The following is a 27378-nucleotide window of genomic DNA, read 5'->3' as shown; positions in this document are numbered from 1 at the left end:
CCGGGCTAGTCTGGCTGGATACATGTCCATTTTCAGCAGAGGCCCGAGGAGAAAAGCTCCACTAAATACTAAGTACATTACATAGAAGAAACATTACTCTTAAGAAATAGCAAAAATTGGAAGTCAAAAAATACATAGAGAGGGAAAGATAAATTTTAAACAGAAACAAGTTTACCATATGCAGTTCATTTACTGTATGCAGTTCATTACATATTAGCATTACATGTTAGTAATTATACATAAATTATGCATAGTTAGATTAGAACAGTTAAAAGATGGGAAAATGAGACAGATAGAGATAAGAAGTGAGAAAGAGAAAAGGTTAGTCAGGTGTACTGCAGGAACAAAGCCAATGGTTTAGGTAGTAAAGTTTGATTTTCTGTTTGAATTGAGGCAGGGATGTAGTCAAGGTTATGTCACTAGGTAAGAGATTCCAACTTCTTCCTATAGTGTTAGTGAATAGAGAACCACCTGCTGTATTGTTTACCTTTATAGATTTTGTCATGAGTTTACTGGAGGAGCGAAGTGAGTTGAGATTGTTGTAAGGGATTAGAAGTTGAGAGAGTATAGGGGTGTTGTCAGGAAGGTGTAATATGTTGTGGGCTATAGTGAGTTGAGGGATTAATAGGTAGTTTTGAAATTCGAGCCAGCCAAGTTGTTTTAGGTTTGTACAATGGTGGGTCCTAAAGGGGTTACCAGTGGCGAAACGAGCTATGTTATAGCAAGTTGCAAGTTTATTGAGATTGTTTTTCTTAAGGTTTGTATAAATGGGGGAAGTGTATAGGAGAGTAGATAGGAGATGAGATTGTGCAATTTTGGTTCTAGTTGCTGGGGTTAGAAAAGGTTTGATGCGATAAAGAGATCCAATTTTCCTGTTAACAATCTTTATGGTGTTGTTAATGTGCTGATCGAAGGAAAGATTATTGTCAATGGTTATCCCTAAGAGTTTAGTGGTTGGTTCAGGTGAGATGATGGTGCCATTATTGGAAGAAATGGTAAAGTTTAAAAGAGGGGACCGAGTGGTGGGGGAGAAGAGGAGGAGTTTAGTTTTTTTGGCATTAAGTAGGAGAAACCGTCTAGAAAACCAATTTTCTACTGTGTTAAAGGTCTTTTGGGTCAATGAGGTCAGTTCAGTAGAGGAAGGGGCTGTGCAGATAAGGACCTAAACATTTGTACATTAAACCAACTTCAGCTTCAAAGGCAAAGACTAAAGCACCTTCAAAGACAAAGAAACAAACTCAAGAGCCACATGGACAGGCCTCCATGCCCAAAAAACAGATGCTCAAAATGTCGGAAGACTTGATTACCTTGATCAGGGGTTCCCATTCCCCTCCTGATAAGAGGCCTAGGCAAGAGACAACTGTGAATCTTCAGAACGGGTTTCTATTTCTTCCGATTCCTCTTCTGATCAGGAATATTCACTTCCCCCCATGAGGATTCTGATGCTGACGAATCTTTTCCTTCAGCTTCTCCTCCTGAGGACTGTTCTTTTGGGGAAATCTTGCATACCATGAGGGAGCATTTCCACTGGGAGAGCCAAGATTTTTCAGAATCTAAAAAGAGTCTCGGGGACTTTATTTTACTACCTCAACACAGGTCTCTAGCCATTCCACCTGTGTTAGACATTGTAGATGTGTTTTCAGAGTCTAGTCTGACTCCTGACTCCTTACCTCCAGCTCCTGTTGAGCCTGACCGATATTACAGGGTTCCTGACTCTCATAAATTCCTTTTCAAAAACCCTTCTGCAGACCCAGAGACTATTTCACAGGGTCCCAAAGGGGTTGAGGCTTCCGCTGCAAAAAAACCCTACCCCCCCCCCCCGACAGATTCTAAGGCACTGGATAGATGGGGAAAAAAGGTTTACACATCTGCTAACTTGGCTATAAGGGTCTTAAACTGTCAGTTTCATATGCTCAAATATCAGCAATGTGTCATGACCTTGCTTAAACAGAAAATGTTGTTAAACTCTGAATGTGCAGAAAACAAGGAAATGCAGGATTTATTGCATACAGCTGAACAAGTTGGAAAGCATACTTTGCAATGCGGTTTTGATTCTCTGGAGGCCTCCTGCAGGGCCGCAGTTACGGGTTCTGTAATTAGGAGGCATGCTTGGTTAAAGGAACAAAATCTGCCTGATCATGTCAAAGTTAAATTATTAGATGCACCTTTACAGCATGATACTTTGTTTGGTGTTTAAGGCAGAAGAGGTGTTAAAGAAAATGGAGGACAAAGCTAAATCTATGCAAACTGTCAAAGATTTTTTTACAAGTACAGCCACCTAGGTTTAGGAGACACTGGCCTACATAGAATTGGTCCTTTCCAGTATCAGAAAGACCTCAGAGGCAGATCAACACGCCCTAGAGGTAGATCCCAGGCGCAAGGTTCATACAGGTAAAAACAATGGGGTGCTTCTACCTCCAAAAGTGGAGAAGACAAATCACAACCATACAGGAAACAGTCCCAATGACTTCCCCCTGCCTGTACCAAACATTTATCTCCTGGCAGCACCCTTAGGGGGAAAAATAGTTTTTTTTTCTCAAAAGTGGCACATTATAACCCAGGACAAGTGGGTTCTAAACAGTGTCACAAGGCTACAAGTTTCACTTCCATACCCTGCCAAAGGCAAATGGTTGGCCAGATCTGCCAATAAAATCAATGGGCAGAGGCACAAAAACAAGTCTCATCCCTCATGGACATGGGGGCTATTCAGCAAGTACCGCAGCAAGAGCAGGGACAAGGATTTTACTCCAGACTGTTCTTGGTACCCAGAAAGGACAAAGCCTGGAGTCTAATACTGGACCTATCTATTCTAAACACATTCCTAGATATACCAAAATTCAACATGTTGACTTTGCAGCAGCTTCTGCCCATGCTGGGCAATAAGGCTTGGCTCTTGACTTTAGACCTAAAAGAGGCATACCTGTATGTCCCAATCAGGCAATCATGCAGAAGATACCTCAGATTCAAGGCTGGCTCAATGCATTACCAATTCTCTGCACTGCCCTTGGCTTATCTACTGCACCCAAGGTCTTTACAAAAAGTGCCTGGCACCAGTAATTGCTCTCTGCAGACGAAGAGGAATACAAATATATGCTTACTTGGACGACTGCCTAATTCAAGCATTGATTAAGGACATTCTACTACAGCATCTGGCGTTTGTGAAAAGACTTAACATGCCTAGGGTACACAGTCAACGAAAAGAAATCAAAACTAGTACCCTCTGAAGAAATAATATTCCTGGGTGCAAGCTTAAATACAACTGCCCAAATGGCTTATCTCACGCCAGACAAACAAAGGCAACTGACTACCTATTTCAACAAATTGGCAACAAAGGCCAAGAAAAATTCTGCAGGCTTTGGGCTTCATGGCATCCTCCATCCTACTAATTCCATATGAAAGACTGCATATGAGGAAACTTCAGTGGTACCTAAAAAGTGTCTGGACGCAACATTGTCACAGCCTGGAAACAGTGATTACTCTCATTCCCTGCCTGCAACAGGAGTTTCGATGGTGGGCGGTGGGCGAAGGTTTGTCACCAAAACAAGGGACAGCCATTCACATTACCCCCAACCAGGCACAAAACAAGGGACAGCCATTCACGTTACCCCCAACCAGGCAGAACCTAACAACGGATGCATCAGTGTATTCCTGGGAGGCACACATGGCAGGAAGATGCATCCTGGGCCACAAACCAAATGCATCTACATATCAATCAAGAGATGCTAGCTGTTCAAAACGCCCTGACAGCCTTCAAGGACCTATTTCATCCAGGGCAACTTGATAGACAGACAACACCACGGTCATGTGGTATATAAACAAGCAGGGGGCACACATTCTTACCTCCTTTGCAGACTAGCCATGGCTTTGTGAGACGCAGCATTGACTTACCAAGTTCATCTGCAGGCACAATTCCTACCAGGAAAGGAAAACACTCTGGCAGACGAAGTAAGCAGAAACCTCATGGATCCCCACGAGTGGCAGCTGGATCCACAAGTCTTCAGCATGATAAGGAAAAGGGGATGCCCGGACATAGATTTATTTGCCTCCCCTCACAACTATCAACTAAAAAGATTTTGCACAAGGCCTTATCACAGACAAGCATGGAAAGCAGATGCCTTATCTTTCAACTGGAAAAACCTATCGGTATATGCCTTTCCTCCACTGCCTCTCCTCCCCAAGGTACTCCGAAAGTTCAGACAGGAGAAACCGAAGATGATACTGATTTCCCCAGACTGGCCCCGCCAGTACTGGTATCTGATCTTAAGGAACTTGTTTCAATGCACAGCCTGGACCTTACCTCATCTACTGTCCCAACAAAACAATCAGATCCTGCACAGCCAACTCAGGACTCTAAACCTGGTAGCATGGCGGATAATATAGCCATACAAAGCACACCTCTCAGTAAAGCTGTGATGGATGTCATTTTGGAAGCCAGAAGGCCTAGTACTAGAAGATCTTATGCTGGAAAATGGAAGAGATTCTGTGCTTGGAACCCGACACGAGGAACTGATACAGCTGTACCAAATATTCCTCAAATTTTGCAATACTTAACTGAGATGCTGGACAAAGGCCTATCTTTTTCATAAATTAAAATTCATGCCTCTGCCAGTTCGGCTCATTACAATACAGAGCCACCAATCTTTTCTCATCCTTTATTAAAGCAGTACCTCAGAAGAGCCAAACATTTAAGGCTTCCAAGGAGATCGCCAGTACCTGCATGGGACCTCAATTATGTCTTGGAAAAACTCACCCTACCTCCATTTCAGCCAGCTGCTACTGCTGATATAAAGTTTTTATCTTGGAATACAGCTCTGCTCCTAGCAATAACTTCTGCAAGACGAGTGTCAGAGCTACAGGCACTCATGGCTGTGGAACCTTTTATCATTTTTTACTCAGACAGGGTCTCTTTCAGGACAAACCCAACATTTATGCCTAAGGTGGTGTCCAGTGTGGCCCTTAACCAAACTATTCATTTGCCAACTTTTTATCCAAATCCTTCCATTCTTTGGACGTACACAGACAGCTTAGATTCTATTTGGACAAAACTAAAGTTTTCGGGAAGACAGAGCAATTTCTAGTGGCATATGCTGCAGGTTCACAAGGAAAGGCCATCTCCAAGCAGACTATATTTCAAAGTTGATAGGCCACTGCATTTGTTTCTGCTATTCACAGCAAGGCAAGCCAGTGCCCAAGGGCATTAGGCCACATTCAACCAGAGCTGCAGCCACTTCAGCAGCCTTTCTCAGGGGAGTACCAACTAAAGACATTTTAGAGGCTGCTACTTGGAGTTCAGTGCACACCTTTACAAAGCATTATCATCTGCCACTTTACTCTAGATCCAGGGCAGGCTTTGCCACTGCAGTTCTGCAGGGCCTCATAGCCACTCCTAATGCTGTCTAGCTCCAGCCACCCAACCATAGCTTTGGGACTCTACCCAAATGTAATGACTGCAACAGTGAAACATGAAGAACATAGTACAGTTGTGTACACTTACCATAAATGCAGATGTTAGTGTATTCACTGTTGCAGTCCAGGTTATCCTCCCGCCATCCCCCTTTCATTCTACAGTTTATCTTTCCTTCTCTATCTTATACAACCTATGTGGTGTATTTGCTTGTAGATGAAGGTAAAGTTTATATTGATGCATGTATATAGATATAAATAACATTGATACCTTTTTTGGGGCACCTGACATCGGGGGCAAGAAAAACTAAAGAAAATGGCGTCGGCTGCATGTTTTATACCCCTGACAACCTGACGTCATGGAAGAGGAGACTGCAACCGACGCAGGACCCAAGACTTTGGAATTCAGGCCGACTGAGGGCAACCTGCCAGCAGGATTACCCAAATGTAATGACTGCAACAGTGAATACACTTGAACATCTACATTTATGGTAAGTGTACACAACTGTACTTTCTTGCTCACTCTGTTTCCCTTGCACTGTTTTGTATGTGCTCTCTCCTCTGCACTGTTTTGCCCTCTCCAATATTCTCTCTCCTATGCTGTCTCTTACTCTCTTTCTCTCCTATGCGAGTTCACTCTCTCTGATATGCGCAGTCGCTCTCATATGCTCTCTTTCATGCTCTCTCTCATATGTGCTCTATTTATTCTCGTCATACGCTCGCTCTCATATACACTTACTCATATGCTCATGCTGTCATACACTTTCGTTCTCATATGCTCACGCTGGGTCAATATTGTAAGATCAAGGATGTTATGTGATCCTATCTTGCCTACATTCTGTACTGATGGGTTCGGAGCCGATCCTCTGCTCCGACTCGGCACGCTATACTATAGAGCGAAGTCTCTAATTGGCTGAGCTATCTTATATCCCAGGATGCACCACCACTACTTCCCCAGATCTCGTTTGCCACTTGATAGCAATAGACGTGGTCTCGACTTGGCTGGGCTAAGTACCTTTTACTGACTGATTTTCTGTCAGAAAATTTCTAATTTTTCAACCAAAAGCTGTTTTAACAGCTACTTGTTGTTTCTGAGTGGTTTTTGAGAAAGTTTGTGTGTGAGTTCTGTTAGCGCTAGGTTCCCGCCTTATTAGTGGGGGTTTCCTCTCGCTCTACTTCATATTTGTTATATCCTTGTGTTGCTTAGTATTTTTGTTTAGTATATATAATTTTTCTCTAACAACAAGGTCCCGTTTTAGTTAGAGGGGCCTTGCTCTCGCACTCTGCAGAGCTGTGTTACAGTTTGCCTGTGGGCCTATCCTGTTTAAGTTAGAGGGATTGGTATCTCTGTGGTAGTTTTTGTCTAGTCTGTGGTAGTGTGTTTCCTTGTAGAGATGTCGAAGGAGCATAGACCTTCGGGTTTTAAAAAATGTACCAAGTGTGGATCACGTCAGTCGCCCTGCTAGACAGGGGTCCAGGAAAGTAAATAATGTGGGAAGAAATAGCCAGGGAATTGTTATGGCTAGGCTTGTATAGGCCCTAGGGCTGATAGCCTAGTACCAACCTATGAAGATGTCTGTAATGGATGACCATTCTCTGTGTTTATTGCTTAGGGCCTAAACACCTTCAAGAGTTGTGCAGTGTATGCCACACTTTTTCTTCTCGTGTCCTCCAAGAGAGGAAAAACAAATTGATATTGAAGGGGCTCATCACCCCTTCCTTTGAGGAGGCTTTATCTTCTTCCCCCTCTCCTTCCAGGAAGAAGTAGTCTTCGGCTCCGACCAGTCCGTCGGAGCCAACAGCAAAGAAATCAAGGCAGGCTTCTCCGTCGGCTCCACGGACTTAGGAGCCGAGGTCGGAACTGTCTGCCTCGGTGCCTCCAGCCCCGACTCCTCTGTCCTCTGAGCCGAGTGCTCGAGCATCGAGAGGCGGGTCACCTTCTTCGGCTCCATTGGTTTCGGAGCCGAGAAGGGTCGCTCGCTCAGACTCTTCTACCTCGGCGCTGAAGTCCCCGTCGGCTCCGAGGGAAATCGCTGTGTTGGTAGGATCTCCCTCGGCACCGATATTGCTTGAGACTATTCGGAGCCGGTCCCCTAGTCTTTCGGAACCGGCGGAGAAGTCAACTCTGGCCCTATCGGTCTCTTCTCGGTCCTCGAGGATGTCCGATTCGGATATTGACAGGATGCTTCAAAGGCTGTTTGTCTCCAGTCTTCCAAAAGTTAGTCTCTGCTCCAGCCCAGTCGGCTCCGGAGCCGATTGTCCACCCTGTTGTCTTGGTTCCTCCTCCAACAGCCTCGGCACCGTTGGAGTCGGTGCTGGTGGAGCCGGTGGAGGTTTTCGGGTCGGCTCCGACCCTTACTCCAACCCCGACCTTTGGGTCGGAGTTCGGTACATGGACCTCCTCGGTCGGCCCCGGGGGTGACGCTTCGGGCCCGATGCTTTCGGTTCCAAGCCTCCCTCTCAGTGCGTCGGCTGCGGGAGTGCCTTCTACTGTTGTGGCCTCGGGGGTCAGACCTTCCCAGGATTCGGGGGGTCCGGCCTTCAGGGCCATGAGGAGTGCTTTAGCCAAATCTTCCTTGGCTACCTCCACCATCTCTCCAACACCTTCCCTTGGCATGGAGACTTGTTCCTTTGTTGTCCCCCTGTCTCAAGACAGTGGAGCCCTGGGGCCTGAGGTCACCCCCATTGGGGATTCCTCCCTTCCTGGGGGTCCTTGCGAGGCTTCTTCGGAGGAACCTCCCAGGAAGAGACAGTGTAAGAGGAAGCGCGTCGACTCGCCTGATGAGTCTCTCACCTCGGACACCGACCTCGATGATGCGCAGGGGTCCCCCAAGTCGTCCTCGGATGATGTCTCCTTTGTGGACATCTTAGAAATCCTCAAGCAACGAGGCGACTGGCAGTCCAAACCCCCCTTCCGCTGAGGAGTCGGTCTTCCTCAAGGCCTTCGGGGCTCAGCCTTCCGCCTCCTGGGTGTCTCCGCCCTTCGATGAGCTCCTGGATCTGATCTCTTGAAGGGCGTGGGAGCACCTGGATTCTGTGGAACCGGTGCCAGCTCGCCTGAATAAATTTCTGTCAGCCCCCCCTGAAAAGGAGTTCTTATCTAAAGGGGTGGCTGTAAATGCCCTGGTGGTGGCATCTGCTACCCAGCAAGATGTGGCAGAGGCTTCGAAGTCCGTCCATCCTCCTAATAGAGTCCAGGAGTATGGATCGGTACGGGAAGCGCACCCTTACTTCAGCAGCCTTTACTTTAAGGTCTCTGAATTACCTATCGCACTTCACCAGACTTCAGAGGGATCTGGTCAAGGAGCTTTCAGATACCCTCTCTGGTAACCTACCTGAGCAGTTGGCCCAGACGGTTAGCTCTCAGTTGGCTACCTTGTCATCAATATCAAACTCGTCCATGAGGCTCATTTCATATGCGGCCGAAGGGGCGAGTAGAGCGGCGGGCACAGGTGTTGCTCTACGGAGACAAGCCTGGCTCCACCTGTGTCATTTTGCGGAGGCCTTCAAGTCTTCCTTTGCCGACGCTCCCTTTGATGGGTCCTCCTTGTTTGGACCCAAGGTAAAGGACACCTTGACCCGCTGTGAACAGAAGGGTAAGACTTGGACTGCCGTAGGGCCATGGTTTTCCACTCCCTTCTGGCCTTATCCCAAGGCTAGAAGAGAGGAGAAAATGTGGTTCTGCAAATCTCAGAAGACTTACCCCTTACAGCAGGATGATCCCCCTTCTAGAGGCAGGGGGGGGGGAATTTTTCAGGAAGACGCCGTCCCAGAGGCGGCAGAGGCCCCCGCAACACTGGAGACCGTGAGTCCTTTCGTGGCTCCTCAACCTTCCAGCATCCCTGAAGGATTGCCCAACTGCGCCGCTCCGGAGCCAGTCGGGGGTCGTTTTTCGGGGCACCTAAAGGCCTGGGAGAATATCACTCAGGACCGATGGGTGCTCCGGATCATTGCCGGAGGTTACAACATCCCCTTTTCTCAGCCCCCTCCACTATCCCGGAAAATCCCGGACCCACCACCCAGTCAACGGGATCTCGCAGCCATCAAAATTTCAAAGCTGCTTCAAAAAGGAGTCATCCAACCGGTCCCCGAAGACCAGACCGGATTAGGGACTTACTCAAGATTCTTTTTGGTGCCAAAAAAGACCGGGGACATGAGGCCCATCTTGGATCTCAGCAAGCTCAACCGCTCTGTCAAGAAGTCCAAGTTCCGGATGGTCACCTTACAATCCATTCTCCCGCTGCTGGAGAAAGGTGTTTGGATGTGCTCCATAGATCTCAAGGACTCCTATTATCACATCCTGATAGATCAGGCGTCCAGGAGACACTTGTGCTTCAGCCAGGAAGACAGTCATTTCCAGTTCCGTGCACTGCCCTTTGGTCTCACCACAGCCCCCAGGGTGTTCACCAAATGTTTGGCAGTGGTGACTGCTCACCTGAGAAGTCTAGGATTCCAGGTGTTTCCATACCTAGACGACTGGCTCCTAACTGCCACCTAACTGCCACCTCCAGGCGTCTACTCGTACAAAACCTAGCAGCCACTATTTCTCTGGGCAACTCCCTAGGAATCGCCTTCAATTGGGCAAAGTCTGTGTTGCTGCCATCTCCGCGCATAAGGTTTATCAGAGTAGAGATAGACTCAAAGCAAATGTGGGTCTATCTTCCTACAGAGAGGATAGAAACATTACAATCTCAAGTCCGAGCATTGCTCTTCAAACGCCGAGCCCCAGCAAGGATGGTCCTACAACTGTTGGGTTCCATGTCGGCTACCGTTCTCCTAGTTCCCTTAGCAAGATTGCACATGAGGATTCTCCAGTGGCTTCTGTCAGTCCAGTGGTCGTATCAGGATCTCCCTCTCAGTCACCTCATTATAATCACGGAGACGTGCAAACAGGACCTCCATTGGTGGCTTCTGTCCTCCAACCTGGATCAGGGGCGAACCTTCGTTCCTCCACCTCCAGTGGCCACTTTGACTATGGACGCCTCCCAGACTGGGTGGGGGGACATTCCCTGGGCAGGTCAGTCCAAGGCAAGTGGCACCCCCACGAAAGTTCCCTACACATCAACATACTGGAAATGAGGGCGGTGCTTCTATCGCTTCAGGCACTACACAGTTTCCTCCCCCAGGGCATGATTGCCGTTCAGTCCGACAACATGTCAGTAGTCTGGTACCTGAACAAGCAGGGAGGGACCAGGTCCTACCCTCTTTGCAGAGAGGCCATGAGAGTATGGGATTGGGCTATTGCAACCAACCATTTCTTGGTAGCAACACACATTCCGGGGAGATCCAATGTGATAGCCGACGAACTGAGCAGAACTATTCTCTCCTCAAGACGAGTGGTCTCTGAACGACAGAGTGGCAACTCAGATCTTCAGAAGATGTGGAACTCCTTGTTGCGACCTCTTTGCAACCCCCCTCAACACGAAATGTCTACAGTTCTTCTCTCTCACCCCAGTTCTGGGGGGGTTTCCCAAGGATGCCCTAGTCCAAGCTTGGCCCACCGGCCTACTGTACGCCTTTCCACCGGTTCCCCTTCTTCCCAGGGTGATCCAGAAGGCGATTCACTTGCAGAGCAAGATGGTTTTAGTTGCCCCATACTGGCCTCGTCAAGTTTGGCTGCCCTTTCTTCGGAAATACGCACTGGACGGTCCATGGTTCCTGGACCAGGTTCCAGACCTCTTGATCCACCAGTCGGGACAGCTCCATCAGTCCCTTCACTCGAAGTTAACAGCTTGGCTCCTCCACTTCCGACCATAGTCAGGAACCAGGTTTTGGACTCTGAAGTTATACATATCTTGTCTTCGGCCCACAAGAATTCGACTAAAAAAATGTATAACAGCAAATGGAAGAGATTCGCCATTTGGGCCCAACTCCGGGGGTTAGATCCCATTACTGCCCCGGTGTCAGAAGTTTTAAAATTTTTAGCTTTCTTATTCAATCAAGGTTCTTCGGTCTCTACCATTAAGGTTCAATTGGCAGCTATTTCTAATTTTCATGAAAGTATAGACCCGCCTTTGATGAGCAATAAGTTGTGTAAAGCCTTCATGAAAGGTGCTGGGCTGCTACAACCTCCAATTTCTCATCCCGCTCCACCGTGGGATCTTAATTTCGTATTAGGTGCCTTGACCTCTTCCCCCTTCGAACCGGCAGCAACTAGTGACTTGAAATTTCTTTCTTGGAAGACAGCTTTTTTGGTGGCAATTCAGCCAGAAGAGTTTCGTAACTTTAAGCCCTATGTGTCAAACCACCGTACCTGGTTTTTCACAAGGATAGAGTATCCCTCAGGCCTAATCCATCCTTTGTCCCCAAAGTTTGTTCTAGTTTTTGTCTTCAACAGTCATTGGAACTCCCAGTTTTCTTCCTAAATTACTCAGAGCGGAATACATCTTCCATACATTGGATGTTCACAGGCAATTGCGTTTCTACCTAGATAGGACGCACCAAACACGGAAAACAGATCAGTGGTTGTGTCCTTTTCGGGCAATAAATTGGGCAAAACCGTCACGAAGGTCAATATTGCCAAGTGGTGGATCAGAGACTGTATCAGTCATTCTTACCTTCTTTCTAATAGAGAGCTTACAACCACTGTGAAAGCTCATTCTACAAGGGCTATGGCTACTTAGACAGCCTTTCATTCCAAGCTTGCCATTAGTGACATTTGTGCTGCGGCTACCTGGGCCTCTCCTCACACATTTATTTCTCATTACAAATTGGACGTGGCATCTCGGGGGCGAGCTTCCTTCGGTTCCACAGTTCTCAGGAGTGTTTTCCAGTGAGCCACCCAGGAATCGGGTGCTAGGGACGCTGTCCCATCAGTACAGAATGTAGGCGAGATAGGATCACATAACATCTTTTAGTTATGTACTTACCATAACTTTAGATGTTTGGGATCCATCTCGCCTACATTCCTAATAACCCACCCTCCTTCCCCCTGCCATGGAGATCAGAAGAGACCGGACAGTTCAGTTTAACCATTTCATCTTGAAACACCTGGCAATGTTATTTCAACTGTCTGAGTGTGGGCATGTGTGCGGACAAACAAGATCTGGGGAAGTAGTGGTGATGCATCCTCGGATATAAGATAGCTCAGCCAATTAGAGACTTCGCTATATAGTATAGCATGCCGAGTCGGAGCCGAGGATCGGCTCTGAACCCATCAGTACAGAATATAGGCGAGATGGATCCCAAACATCTAAAGTTATGGTAAGTACATAACTAAAAGTTTTACAACGTCTAACACCATATGAGCTAAGTTGTAAAACCTCAAACAAAACAAAAAATGTAAAAATAAAAGAAAAAGCTACCTGATCGCCCTGAGCAGGGGGGCAAGCTCCTATGCGCCCCCCACACCTCCTGCTACTTAAATATACCAACTCTGAGATCACACTATGTTGAAGTAAAGGGAAGAATTCCCTATGGCGATCTCCATTCACACTTGCGAGGTTTTAAATATTCACTGATATGGTGGTGCCCGTATGATGTTAGAATATTTAAACCTTCGCTCTTTTAATATAGACCCGCTCATACTCTCCTGTACACTTGTTCTCTCTCAAATACGCTCACTCTCATGTGCTGTTTCACTCGCTCTAATATGCACGCTGTCATATAAGCGCTCTCTCTGTCTCCTGCGTGCTCTTTTCCTCTCACTTTCGTACTTAGCGTCTATTTTGCCATCTGTCCCTTTCATGTATACTCTAATGTTCTTCTTGTTTCACTGTTGCAGTCATTACATTTGGGTTATCTGCTTGCAGGTTGCCCTCAGTCAGCCTGATTAACAAAGTCTTGGGTCCTGCGTCGGTTGCTGTCCCATCTTCCATGACGTCAGGTCATCAGGGTTATAAAACATGCAGCCCATGCCATTACCCCAGTCTTTCTTGCCATGCGGTGCCTAAAGCAGTTTGCATGTGCCGGTTGGCCGACTCCTGAAATTTTTGTTTTCGAGTTTCAGAACCGAAGTCTTCAATTAAAGATTAGTACCCCGTTGGGGAAAATTTTTTCTTGCTCCTTACCGATGTTAGTAAAAGTTAATCATTGCATTACTTGTGGAAAGCAAGTAACTCAAAGATTTTCATTTGTACTGTATCCCTTGCCTAGGCCCTGACCACAATGTACCTTGCTGTCGGTTTTGTGCTTTATTTAATCAGTGCACTATCCATCGTTATATTTACGCCTCTAAATATTTTGGTTCTCTGGTTTATTTATCCAGAAATGTTGTCTGATAGCCATCTGACTACCGGGTTTCCAAAAAAATTGCAAAGACGGACAGGCTGCCGAGGTCCAAAACTGCAGGCGACGCTTCTCCTAAGCCAGTTTGCTGGTACTCAGTGAGGCGCTTTCGCAGCCCCTGATACCCGCTACTTCTGATTCGCAGGCATCTACTGAGACCCATTCGGAGTCCGGTATGCCGTGAGATGTTGCAAGTATGGAACCTGCGGATGTCTCTACCTTGGATGGGTCCGGAGCCGCTGTGTAGGCACCGGCTTCTGAGGGTGTATTCAGGTCTATGGACTTGCATATTAAACCGACACCTCCTTCACTTGGGCTTAAATCTCAAACCATGCCTAAAAAAACAACGTCCAGGCCACGTGCTCAGGCCTCTATGCCTAAAAAAAAAAAAAAAAAAAAAAAAAACGATAAGAATGGCTGAAGATTTAATAACTCTAATCAGGGGTAGCCACCCCCTCCCCCTTCTAAGAGGCCTAGGACTGAAGTCATTTATGAATCTTCTGACCAGGATTGTGTTTTCTCAGATTCTTCTGATGATCTGGATTTGCCCTTCTCTACTTATGAGGATTCTGATGCAGAGGACTCCATTTCGTCTGCTTCCTCTCCAGAGGATTTTTCTTTTGGGTAAAACTTGCCTACTCTAAGGGAGCATTTCCACTGGGAAAGCCAGGATTTTTCTGAATCAAGAGGCTTAGGGATTTCTTACTCCTACCTCAGCATAGGCCTTTAGCTATTCCTCCTGTACTATACATTGTTGATGCTTTTTCGCAATCTAGTTTGGCCCCTGATTCCTTGCCTCCTGCTCCCAGAAAACCTGACCTATACTACAGGGTCCCTGAGTCCCACAAGTTCCTTTTTAAAATCCTATTGCGGATCCAGAGACTATTTTACAGGGGCCCAAGGGCATTAAGGTTTCTACTGCTAAAAATCCTACCCCTTCTGATAGACTCCAGGGCACTGGATAGATAGGGTAAGGAGGTTTGCACTTCTGCAACCTTGGCCATTAGGGCTTTAAACTTGCAGTTTCATATGTTAAAGTATCAGCAACATGTTATTGGATTGCTTAAACAGAAAATGATGTTGATTCCTGACGGTGTGGAAAATAAAGAATTACAGGATTTAATACATTCTGCTGAACAAGTTTGAAAACATACTTTGCAATGTGGTTTTGATTCATTAGAGGCCTCTTGCAGGGCTGTTGTTACTGGGTCTGTGCTCAGAAGGCATGCTTGGCTAAAGGAACAATCCTTGCCTGATCATGTTAAAGCTAAATTGTTGGATACTCCCTTAAATCAGGACTGCCTGTTTGGCAACAAGGCTGAGGAAGTTCTTAAAAAGATGGAAGATAAAGCTAAATCTATGCAAACTGTTAAAGATTTCTTAAAAGTTCAGCCTCCTAGATTTAGTAGGCACTGGCCTTCGAAGAATTGGTCCTTTCCAGCCTCTTCCAGGTCTTCTCAAACCAAACCCAGACACAGCAAAAGCCCCAGGTTTCAGTCCCAGGGGACACACAGGATTAAGCAGTGGGGAGCCCCCACTTCCAAATCTGGGAGTACAAACTCCCTCCTATGGTTAACTGACTCAATGACTTCCATTTAAAGTTTCCAAGTACTTATCAACTGACTGCCCCTTTAGGGGGAAAGATTGCTCTTCATGCTAAGAACTGGGAACTCGTTACCCAGGACAAATGGGTTTTAAACATAGTGTCCCAGGGATACAGATTTCACTTCCACATGTTGCCAACACCAAGTGGGTGTCCAGACCTACCCCCAAATCCGTGGGCAGAGGCCCAAAAAGAAGTACTTTCTTTCTCGAGCATGGGGGTTATTCAGCTGGTACCGGAAGAGGAAAAGGGACAAGGTTTCTACTCGAGGCTTTTCCTGGTACCCAGAAAAGACAATTCATGGCATCCTATCTTGGACCTATCTACTCTAAACACCTTTTTGGAAATTGCAGATTTCAAGATGCTGACTCTCTTCACCAATTACTTCCTATGCTAGCCGAAGATACCTGGTTGGCAACACTAGTTTTAAAAGAAGCATACCTGCACATCCCAGTCGGAGAATCTTGCAGAAGATTCCTACGCTTCAAAGCAGGCTACTTGCATTATCAGTTCTCTGCACTACCCTTTGGCTTATCTACTGCGCCCAGGGTATTCGCAAAGTGCCTAACTCCAGTTATTGCATTTTGCAGGCAAAGAAATATTCAAGTATACCCTTACCTGGACAATTGTCTAATTCGGGCAGAAAGACCGGACGTACTTTTGAATCATCTGGCCTTTGTACAAAGGGTTCTAACTTGTCTGTGGTACACCATAAACGAAAATAAATCACACCTGGTACCCCGTCGTCAAATTATATTCCTGGGAGCAAGCTTGAACACAACTTCCCAGGTGGCTTACCTCACACCAGAGAAACAAATTCATTTGACAACCTACTTCAAGTGGCCACAAAAACCCTGTTTAACTGCAAGACAAAAACTGCGAGCCTTGGGGTTCATGGCCTCCTGCATTCTTCTAATTCCATATGCAAGACTGCATATGAGGAAACTACAGTGGTATCTAAAAAGCCTATGGTGTCATCATTCTCAGGATCTAGAAGCAATGATTCCTGTCATACCTTGCCTACGCCTAGAATTCCTTTGGTGGCCAGAGGCCTGCCACCAAAACAAGGGACTACCTTTCACACCACCCCCTGCTGCCCAAACCCTAACAGATGCATCAGACTATTCATGGGGGGCTCACCTGGCGGGGAAGTGCATTCAGGGCAAATGGAACCTAAGTCAAATGCACCTGCATATGAATCAAAAAGAAATGTTAGCTGTACAGAATGCTCTGACAGCCTTCAAGGACCACGTTCTGCCAGGACAACTTATGATAAAGACAGACCACACCACTGTTATGTGGTACATAAACAAGTGGGGGGTACACATTCTTACCCCCCCTGCAGACTAGCCATGGCATTGTAGAACACAGCCTTGAGCTACCAAGTGCACCTACAAGCTCAATTCCTGCCAGGAAAATTAAATGCACTGGCAGACGGACTAAACAGAAACCTCATGGACCCACACGAGTGGAAACTGGAGCCAAGGATTTTCAACATGTTGACAATCAAATGGGGGAGCCCAGATATAGACCTGTTTGCCTCTCCCCAGAACTACCAGTTGGACAAATTTTGCACAAGTACTCCCCACAAGCAAGCCTGGAAAGTGGATGCTCTGTCTTTCAGCTGGAAAAACGTATGTCTTGCCCCCCCCCCACCTCTGCTTACCAAAGTACTACTCAAAATCAAACGGGACAAACAAAGGATGATTTTGATTGCTCCAGACTGGCCACGCCAACACTGGTACCCCCTCCTGCGCAGTGTGTCATGGTTATCCCCATGGCACCTGTCTCAGACTCCTTCCCTGTTGTCTCAGCAGGAGAACCAGATTCTGCACCCTCAGCTTGTAACACTGAACCTTGCAACCTGGCTAATTACATAATCACTACTTTACCATCCCTCAGTAAACCAGTGACTGATATCATTTTAGAGGCAAGGAGGCCTAGTGCTAGAAAATCTTATGCTAAAAAATGGAAAAGATTCTGTGCCTGGAACCAGTCTCAAGGGATGAGCACAGCACCACCCAGTTTACCTCAGATTTTGCAATACTTAAATTAGATGCTTCACAAGGGCTTGTCTTTTTCCTCCATTAAAATCCACGCCTCAGCCATTTCAGCTCATTATGGCACAGAACCTCCCCTCTTCTCTCATCCACTGCTCAAGCAGTTCCTCAGAGGGGCCAAAAATTTGAGACCACCCAGGAGAGCTCCAACCCCAGCCTGGGATCTTAACTTTATTTTGGAGAAACTCACTCTACCTCCTTTCGAGCCAGCTGCTACCGCAGACTTAAAATTTCTTTCTTGGAAAACAGCTTTCCTTTTAGCAATCACTTCAGCTAGAAGGGTATCTGAATTACAGGCCCTTATGGCTGTGGAGCCTTTCATCATCTTCATGCAGACAGGGTGTCCCTCAGAACCAGTCCATCCTTCATGCCCAAGGTGGTATCCAGTGTGGCTCTTAATCAGTCTATGCATTTGCCTACCTTCTTTCCCAGTCCACAGAACAAAGGGGAATGGATACTGCAGTCCTTAGATGTGCTCAGACAACTTAGATTCTACTTGGACAGGACTAAACCTCAAAGGAAATCTGAACAACTGCTGGTGGCATTTGCTGCAGGGGCAGAGGGGAAGGCTATTTCAAAGCAGGCCACGTCTAAATGGATAGACCATTGCATTCATTTCTGCTATAAGCACCATGGAAAACCTATCCCCCAGGGGATCAGACCTCACTCCACCAGGGCTGCATCTACATCTACAGCTTTTCTTAGAGGTGTGTTTGTTCATTGTGGCTAGTTCTAGCCTTTGCTTTTTTTCTGTTATGAATCTAAAAAGCCTTAGTTTTTTTCTTTATCCCTTCTATTAACTCTTAGCTTTTGTCTTTGTAATCTTTTGCACTGTGCCGTGTGTTCTTTCTACATCTTGTAGGCCATGACTTCTTGTTCAAATGTGCACACACTGGTTGTCTTCTCTCTTTGCATCTTCACCTCCTTGACTATGCTTTTTATAGGTGTTTAATTTTGTTTGCAGGTCATTGGTGGGTCAGGAACTGCAACTTGCCAGATGCTTTTATGAAGATGTTACTTGGTTTATAAACACAAAATGGGGAAAATGTATAGAAACAAAACAGCATATTTTGGGGTGGTATATAATCTCTGTGTATCATTGTAATATATATCAAATGTTTGTACTGCTTGGGCATATTTTGTTAAACTGAAGCTTTGTGGTTTGTTGTGTACTTGTATAGTTCTCATTTTTCTTTTTTTATAACAGGTGTTGAGTTTGGTGCCCGGATGATCAATGTTGAAGGAAAACAGATCAAATTACAGATCTGGGATACGGTGAGTCATGTGTGTTGAAGTGAGGCTTAGCAGTGGTTTACCATTGATTACCTTTGCTACCACGATGTCCTTCAAGGATGCATCTGCAGTCCTAACATATGGGTTGTCCTGCCTCAGGCAGCCCTTCGGTCGGCCGGATTCCAAAGTCTGGGTCTGGCCTCGGCTGATGTCGCACTTCACCCGACGTCACAGCTGCTGGGGTATAAAGGCATCAGCCAACGCCATTTTCCTCAGTCTTTCTTGCCGCATGGTGCCCGAAGCAGAAGCTGTTCGCAAGTGCCGGTCGGTCAGATCCAGAGATTTCTACTACCGAAGACTTCTAAAAAGCTAAGTACCCCGTTGGGGACTCTTTCTTGCCTCAGCCGATGTCAGAAAAAGTAAATAATTGTTTAACTTGTGGGAAACCAATACCTCATAAGGATTTCCCCTCTTACTGCCTTCCTTGCTTAGGCCCAGACCACGACGTATCAGCTTGTCTAGCCTGTGCTTCCTTCAACCGACGGACACTCAGACGTCGGTCGGAGTTTGCAGAGGAGTTTTTTGGTCCCGCTTTTGCTTACAAAATGCCGTCGGAGACACCGACTACACAATTAGTTAAAAAGCGCAAGGAAAAGGACCGACACTCGCGGTCCGCGGTTTCGGCTGAAACCACGGTTAGGCCAACCGCGAGTGTCTCTGTTTCGGCCGAAACAGAGTCCTCGGTTCTTCCTTCGGCCGAAAGCATGCCTCCGATAGCCGAGGCCTCACAGAGCATGGCTGAATCTGCTACTGAATTTACTGCTACAGAAGCAGGCACCCAGGACTTGTCAGACACTATTCCTTTAGACATATCTACCTGCGTGGGGCTGCTAGACCCCTGCTTCTATGTCTATCAAGGCTTTTGCCAGGGCTAAAGCAGCTAAATCTTCTAAGGCCTTACCTGCTAAAACTCCCTCACATAGGCCTACCTCTAGTTCCCAAATACTCAACCTGGCTGAGGATCTCATTTCTTTGATCAGGGGATCCCAACCTCACCCAGACAGGGCCTCTCAGCCCCCTCCAGATAAGAGGCCTAGGACTGAACCCCGAACCTGTCTCTACAGACTATTCCTCGGATGACTCAGACATTTCAGACCCTCAGGAAGGCCCATATTCTCCTTATGAGGATTCTGATGCAGAAGACTCCATTCCTTCTGCTTCTCCTCCTGAAGAATTTTCTTTTGGGGAAACCTTACATGCTATGAGAGAACACTTCCAATGGCAGGGCCAGGATTTTTCAGATTCAAGGAAAAGGCTAAGGACTTTTTTACACTTACCACAGCATAGGCCTTTAGCCATTCCTCCAGTACTAACAGTCGTTGATGATGCATATAATGATGCCTGTACTGCCCCTGATTCTCTTCCTCCGGCCCCTGCCAAGCCTGACAGATATTACAGGGTCCCGGACACACACTACCATTTGTATAAGGCTCCTGTTGCAGACCCTGAAACCATTTCACAGGGCCCTAAAGGTGTGGCAGCTGCTTCTGCCAAAAACCCTCTTCCCTCTGAAAGGGAATCTAGAGCATTAGAGAGATGGGGTAAAAGGTTTATACTTCTGCTACTCTTTCGCCAGGGCCTTAAACTGTCAATTTCACATGATTCAGTACCAGGAATTTTTGTTAGACCAGCTAAATAAAAACTGTCCTCTCCTGAACCTATAGACCGCAAGTCCCTTCAGGATTTGGTACATAACTCTCAGCAGGTCAGTAACCATTTCTTAAAATGTGGCTATGATGCACTGGAGGCTTCCTTTAGATCAGCTATGACTGGAACAGTGATTCGAAGGCATGCCTGGTTAAAAGAACAATCCTTACCAGACCATGTTAAGTCAAAACTCCTAGATGCTCCCATGGAGAAACAAAGTTTGTTTGGCTCCCCTGCACAGGAGGTTCTAAAGAAGGTGGAAGAAAAGCAAAATCTGTCCAAACAGTCAAGGATTTCTTACAGGTCCAACCTCCGAGGTTTAGCAGAAATTGGCCTTCGAAGAATTGGTCCTTTCCAGACAGCTCCAGAGCACAGAGAGGCAGAAATAGACGCCCAAGAGGCAGAGGTCAATCTAGGGGTGCCTACAGGGGACATCAGTGGCAACCTACCAACCAGAGAAGTACTGCCACAGATTCAACTACAACCACTTCCACAGGGCAGACACAATGACTTGGCTCTGGTTCCGCCTACCAGGGAACAACTGGAAGCTCCCTTGGGCGGAAAGCTAGCCTTATTTTCCGACAACTGGCATTACATTACAGGAGACAAATGGACTTTACAAACAATAGACAAGGGCTACAGGTTTCACTTCCACACTCTACCAAAAAAGAGGGGAATGCCAAACCTACCACCAAGCCAAAAAACAGACGCTCTAAGACAAATCAACAGCTTACTAAGGATGGGAGCTATAGAAAAGGTGCCACCTATGGAACAAGGCCAAGGATTTTACTCCAGGCTTTTCCTTGTACCAAGAAAAGAAAATCAATGGAGACCTATTCTCGACTTGTCCGCACTGAACACATACCTCATTGTTCCAAAATTCAAAATGCTGACCCTCCAGCAGCTTCTTCCCATGCTGGGCAAGGAGTCTTGGCTGGTGACTCTAGATCTCAAGGAGGCATACCTGCACGTCCCTGTACGACCAGATTGCAGAAGACACCTCAGATTTCTTGCAGGATCAGAGCATTATCAATTCTCAGCATTGCCCTTTGGCTTATCTACTGCGCCCAGAGTATTCACGAAATGCCTGGCATCAGTAATTGCTCATTGCAGGCTTCAGGGAATTCAAATTTACCCATACCTGGACGACTGCCTAATACAAGCGGACAACAAGGCAAAATTAACAAAAGATTTGGAAAATGTCATACAACTGTTGCAAGCCTTGGGATACACAGTCAACATGCAAAAGTCAAGACTAGTACCATCCCAAAGGATAACATTCTTGGGTGCAGAACTGGACACATAAACTCAGATGGCTTTTCTCACAGAAGAAAAACAAAAGCAACTACCAGTCTACTTCATGACATTAACAAAACAAACTCAGCTTACTGCAAGGAAAGTCCTGCAAGCCCTGGGTTACATGGCATCCTGCATAATATTGATTCCGCATGCCAGGCTGCATATGAGAAAGTTACAATGGTACCTAAGGAATGTATGGATGTCCTTCATGGATGCATCTGCAGTCATAACAAGTGGGTTGTCCTGTCGTCAGGCAGCCCTTCAGTCGGCCGGATTCCAAAGTCCGGGTCCGGCTTCGGCTGATGTCGCACTCCACCCGACGTCATCTCTGTTGGTCTTCGGGTATAAAGGCATCAGCCGACGCCATTTTCCTCAGTCTTTCTTGCCGCGTGGCGCCCGAAGCAGAAGCTGTTCGCAAGTGCCGGTCGGTCGGATCCAGAGATTACTTCTACCGAATACTACTTCGAAGACTTCTAAAGCTAAGTACCCCGTTGGGGACTCTTTCTTGCCTCAGCCGATGTCAGAAAAAGTTAACAATTGTTTAAACTGTGGGAAACAAATACCTCATAAAGATTTCCACTCTTACTGTCTGCCTTGTTTAGGCCCAGCCCACGACGTAGCAGCCTGTTCGCCTGTGCTTCTTTCAACCGACGACGCTTAGGCGTCGGTCGGAGTTTGCAGAACAGTTTTTCGGTTCTGATTTTGCGTACATTATGCCGCCGGATCCTCCGACTACCCAATCTAGCAAAACGCAAAGATAAAGACCGACCCTCGCGGTCCGCGGTTTCGGCGAAACCACGGTCAAGCAAATCATGAGTGTCTCGGTTTCGGCCGAAACCGAGAACTGAACAAAGTACAGCTGAACCTATTCCTACAACTGAGGCCCCTGCTACAACTCTTGAAACGACTTCACAAATTTTACCCACTACGGTGGTTGACTTATCAGACACCATCCCCTTGGATGTTTCTACCCCAGCACGTGGTGCTGCTAGGCCTCCAGCAGCCATGTCCATTAAGGCCTTCGCCAGGGCTAAAGCAGCCAAGACTACTAAAACAGTGCCTGTTAAACCACCCACATCCAGGCCCTCTTCTAGTTCTCAAATGCTTACTTTGGCAGAAGATTTAATTTCTTTAATTACAGGATCTCAATCTCACCCAGACAGGGCCTCTCAGCCCCCAGAGAAGAGACCTAGGGCAGAGCCCCCCGAGCCAGTGTCCTCTGATTCTGCTGATGAATCAGACATAACTGACCAGCCAGAGGCTCCCTTCTCCAATTTTGAAGATTCTGATGCTGAAGAATCCATCCCAGCTGCTTCCCCACCAGAAGAATTCTCCTTTGGGGCAACCTTGCATGCCATGCGAGAACAGTTCCAATGGCAGCAACAAGATTTTTCAGACTCCAGAAAAAGACTTAGGACTTTTCTGCACCTCCCACAGCACAGGCCCTTAGCTATACCTCCTGTTCTCTCTGTGGTGGATGATGCTTTCAATGATGTTTGCTCCGCTCCAGATTCTTTACCCCCAACCCCTGCCAAACCAGACAGATTTTACAGGGTGCCAGATACTCATCACCACCTTTACAAGGCTCCACTTGCAGACCCAGAAACTATATCCCAGGGCCCCAAGGCAGTAGCCGCGACCATAGCTAAAAACCCTATTCCTTCTGAAAGGGAAGCAAGGTCATTAGACAGATGGGGTAAAAAGGTCTACACTTCAGCTACTCTCTCAGCTAGAGCTTTAAACTGTCAGTTTCACATGATACAATACCAAGAGTTTATGCTGGATCAGTTAACTAAAAACTAACCACTGATGAATCTCTTGATAAGAAATATGTATTAGAGATGGTAAATAACATACAACAGGTTAGCAACCATTCCTTAAAATGTGGCTATGATGCACTGGAGGCTTCATTTAGATCAGCCATGACAGGCACAGTGATAAGAAGGCATGCATGGCTAAAGGAACAAGCTTTGCGGATCATGTTAAAGCTAAGTTGCTAGATGCTCCTATGGACAAGACAAGTTTGTTTGGTACATCTGCCCAGCAGGTTATGAAGAAAATGGAAGAAAAGGCAAAATCTGTTCAAACTGTTAAAGATTTCTTGCAGGTTCAACCCCCAAGGTTTAGCAGGAACTGGCCTGCCAAAAATTGGTCCTTTCCTGACTCCACAAAATTTCAAAGGGGCAGGAATAGACATTCCAGAGGCAGAAACCAATCCAGAGGAGGTGCCTACAGAGGAAGACAGTGGCAAGGTAACAACAGAGGCACAGACACAGCCACTGCCACTACATCAACACAACCACAGTGACTTTAACCCTAAATCCGCCTACCAGGGAACAAATAGCAGCTCCTCTAGGCGGAAAGTTAACCTTATTTTCAAAGAACTGGCACTACATAACAAAGGACAAGTGGATTTTACAAACCATAGATCAAGGTTACCGGTTTCACTTCCACACTTTTCCAGTCAAAAGAGGAATGCCAAATCTACCTCCAAATCAAAAAACAGAGGCTCTACGCCAGATAATGGAGCTAGCAAACATGAGAGCTGTGGAAAGAGTGCCAACAGCAGAGCAAGGAAAGGGGTTCTACTCAAGACTATTCCTAGTTCCAAGAAAGGAAAAAAGTTGGAGACCAATTCTCGACCTGTCCACCTTAAATACATACATCATTGTCCCAAAATTCAAAATGCTGACCCTACAGCAACTTCTTCCCATGCTGGGCAAGGAGTCTTGGCTGGTAACTCTAGATCTCAAGGAGGCATACCTGCACGTCCCCATTCGACCAATCTGCAGAAGATACCTCAGATTTCTTGCAGGATCAGAGCACTATCAATTCTCAGCATTGCCCTTTGGCTTATCTACTGCCCAGAGTATTCACAAAATGCCTGGCATCAGTAATCGCCATTGCAGACTTCAGGGAATTCAAATTTACCCATACCTGGACGACTGCCTGCTACAAGGGGACAACAAAAGCAAGCTGACAACAGATTTACAAAGGGTCATTTACTTGCTACAAGCACTGGGATACACAGTCAATTTACAAAAGTCAAGGCTGATACCATCCCAAACAAGGACATTCTTGGGCGCGGAATTGGACACAGTAAAACAAATGGCATTCCTGACTACAGAAAACAAAAGAACTCCTCTATACTTCTTGGCACTAACAAAACTGAACAAGTTAACAGCAAGAAAAGTACTGCAGGCCTTGGGCTTCATGGCATCATGCATAATCTTGGTTCCATTTGCCAGATTACATATGAGAAAACTACAGTGGTACCTAAAGAATTTATGGTCCCAACACAGACACAGTCTAGAAACAGAAATCCCACTAATTCCATGCTTAAAACAGGAGTTCCTATGGGGGGCTCAGGCATGCCAGTCAAACCCAGGCCTACCCTTTCGCAGATGTCAAGCAAGCCAGACCATCACAACAGACGCTTCAGACCTAGGATGGGGGGCCCACATGCTGGACAAATGCGTTCAAGGATTGTGGACACAGGATCAACTTCAACTGCACATCAACCTAAAGGAAATGCTGGCAGTAAAACTGGCAATCCAAAAGTTCAAACCATTTCTCAAAGAGGGCCAGTTGATGATAAGGACAGACAACACCACAGTCATGTGGTACATCAACAAACAGGGAGGCACTCATTCATACCCCCTATGCAGAATGACCTTGGAGCTGTGGACCCTGGCACTCAGCTACAACATCCAGTTACAGGCAATATTTGTACCAGGGAAAGACAATACACTAGCAGACATATTAAGCAGAACCACTTCGGATGCCCACGAATGGAAGCTCCACCCGGACATCTTCAAGACCATCTCAAAGAAATGGGGAATGCCACAGATAGACCTATTCGCATCACCTCTCAATCACCAGCTCAAAAAATTCTGCACAAGGACATTCCACCCATTAGCATGGAAAGTGGATTCGCTCTCTTTCAACTGGAAAGGCCTAACAGCATATGCATTCCCGCCTCTTCCTTTGATACACAAGGTACTACTGAAAATCAAGGAAGAACGTCCAAGGATTATCCTGATAGCTCCAAACTGGCCAAGACAACACTGGTACCCACTACTGAGGAGCATGCCTCGGAACAATATGTGGACAATTCCCCTGATGCCTTTGATGTTAACGCAGAACAACTACAGCATCATACATCCAAACCTAAAAACCTTGCAACTGACTGCATGGAACATCACATAACAGCAGCTATTCCAGAACTTTCCCAAAGAGTTAAAGACATTTATTCTTGAAGCACGCAGACCTTCAACAAGAAGGAACTATGCTGGAAAATGGAAAAGGTTTGTCATCTGGAGTACGGAAAGAGGAAAAGATGTGTCAAACATAGATATGCCTAACATTCTGGAGTATCTGGCCGAACTTCTTCATTCAGGCCTGTCCTACTCCTCCATCAAGATACATGCATCAGCTATTTCAGCAGAATACAGCTTTGATACACCTGTTTTTCGCACCCTTTGCTCAGGCAATTCCTCAGAGGAATCAAGAATGTAAAACCTCCAAGGAAACCACCATTACCAGCTTGGGATTTAAACTTTGTGCTAGAAAAGTTGACACTAGCACCCTTTGAACCAGCAGCAACAGTAGACCTACAACACCTGTCATGGAAAACTGCCTTCCTACTGGCAATTACTTCAGCAAGGAGGGTTTCAGAACTACAGGCCTTAATGGCAGTGCAACCCTTCCTAATCTTCCACCAAGATAGAGTGTCCATGAGGACTAATCCTACATTTATGCCTAAGGTGGTATCCAGAGTGTCTTTAAACCAGGCAATCCACCTACCTACCTTCTTTCCCAACCCACAAAACAGAGGGGAAAGAATACTGCATACCTTGGATGTACATAGACAGCTACGCTACTACTTGGACAGAACAAAAAATAGCAGAAAGACTGACCAACTTTTTGTAGCCTATGCAACAGGAAGGGAAGGAGAAGCTATTTCCAAACAGACAATCTCCAAATGGATAGGAAATTGCATACGATTCTGTTACTCCTTCCATGGAAAACCAATTCCACGGAACATAAGACCTCATTCTACAAGGGCAACAGCCACTACCACAGCCTTCTTACGAGGAGTGGCGACCAAAGACATTATTGAGGCGGCTACTTGGACCTCCGTGCATACATTTGCCAAACATTATAATTTGCCTCTATATTCCAGATCCCGAGCAGGGTTTGCCACTGCTGTACTGCAAGGGATCCTAAACACACCATAATCTACCTTTATCCTCCTCCCCTAGTTGGCTATGGTATTCTACCCACTTGTTATGACTGCAGATGCATCCATGAAGGACATAGTACAGTTTTGTACCTACCATAAATGTAGATGTCCGAACTGGATAGCATCTGCAGTCAGGATTACCCTCCTTCCCTCTGTGGTACTCCTAGGGTGTTTACCCTTCTAATAGCTAGCTGTTGGGGAGTCTTTATGGTGTATTTGTTTGTGTATATGTACATACATGCTTATTGTTGTGTTTACCTCTATCTATTTGGAAACATTGGCATCTATCCAAATTTTAGCCTGCAAGAGGGCTACTGGCATCTGGGGCAAGAAACACTGAGGAAAATGGCGTCGGCTGATGCCTTTATACCCGAAGACCAACAGAGATGACGTCGGGTGGAGTGCGACATCAGCCGAAGCCGGACCCGGACTTTGGAATCCGGCCGACTGAAGGGCTGCCTGACGACAGGACAACCCACTTGTTATGACTGCAGATGCTATCCAGTTCGGACATCTACATTTATGGTAGGTACAAAACTGTACTTTTCAACACAAGCACAGTCTAGAAGCCCAGATTCCAATAATTCCATGCCTGAAGCAAG

At 46.3% G+C, this 27378-nt stretch overlaps 1 protein-coding gene across 1 annotated transcript in view; it reads left to right on the top strand.

Annotated features, from left to right (window-relative positions):
• RAB2B (RAB2B, member RAS oncogene family) overlaps positions 1-27378 on the top strand; it is a 1018409-nt gene that overhangs the window by 166249 nt on the left and 824782 nt on the right. The window contains exon 3 of the mRNA XM_044058254.1: positions 18500-18567. Coding sequence (XP_043914189.1) covers positions 18500-18567 — 68 coding nt within the window. The remainder of the gene's footprint in view (positions 1-18499; positions 18568-27378) is intronic.

The sequence above is a fragment of the Protopterus annectens genome, chromosome 16.part0 (genome assembly GCF_019279795.1).
Source record: "Protopterus annectens isolate FY-2018-M chromosome 16.part0, PAN1.0, whole genome shotgun sequence".
Lineage (NCBI taxonomy): Eukaryota > Metazoa > Chordata > Ceratodontiformes > Protopteridae > Protopterus > Protopterus annectens.
The sequence above is the reverse complement of the archived record's forward strand: the minus strand, read 5'-3'. Positions and strand labels throughout refer to the sequence as shown.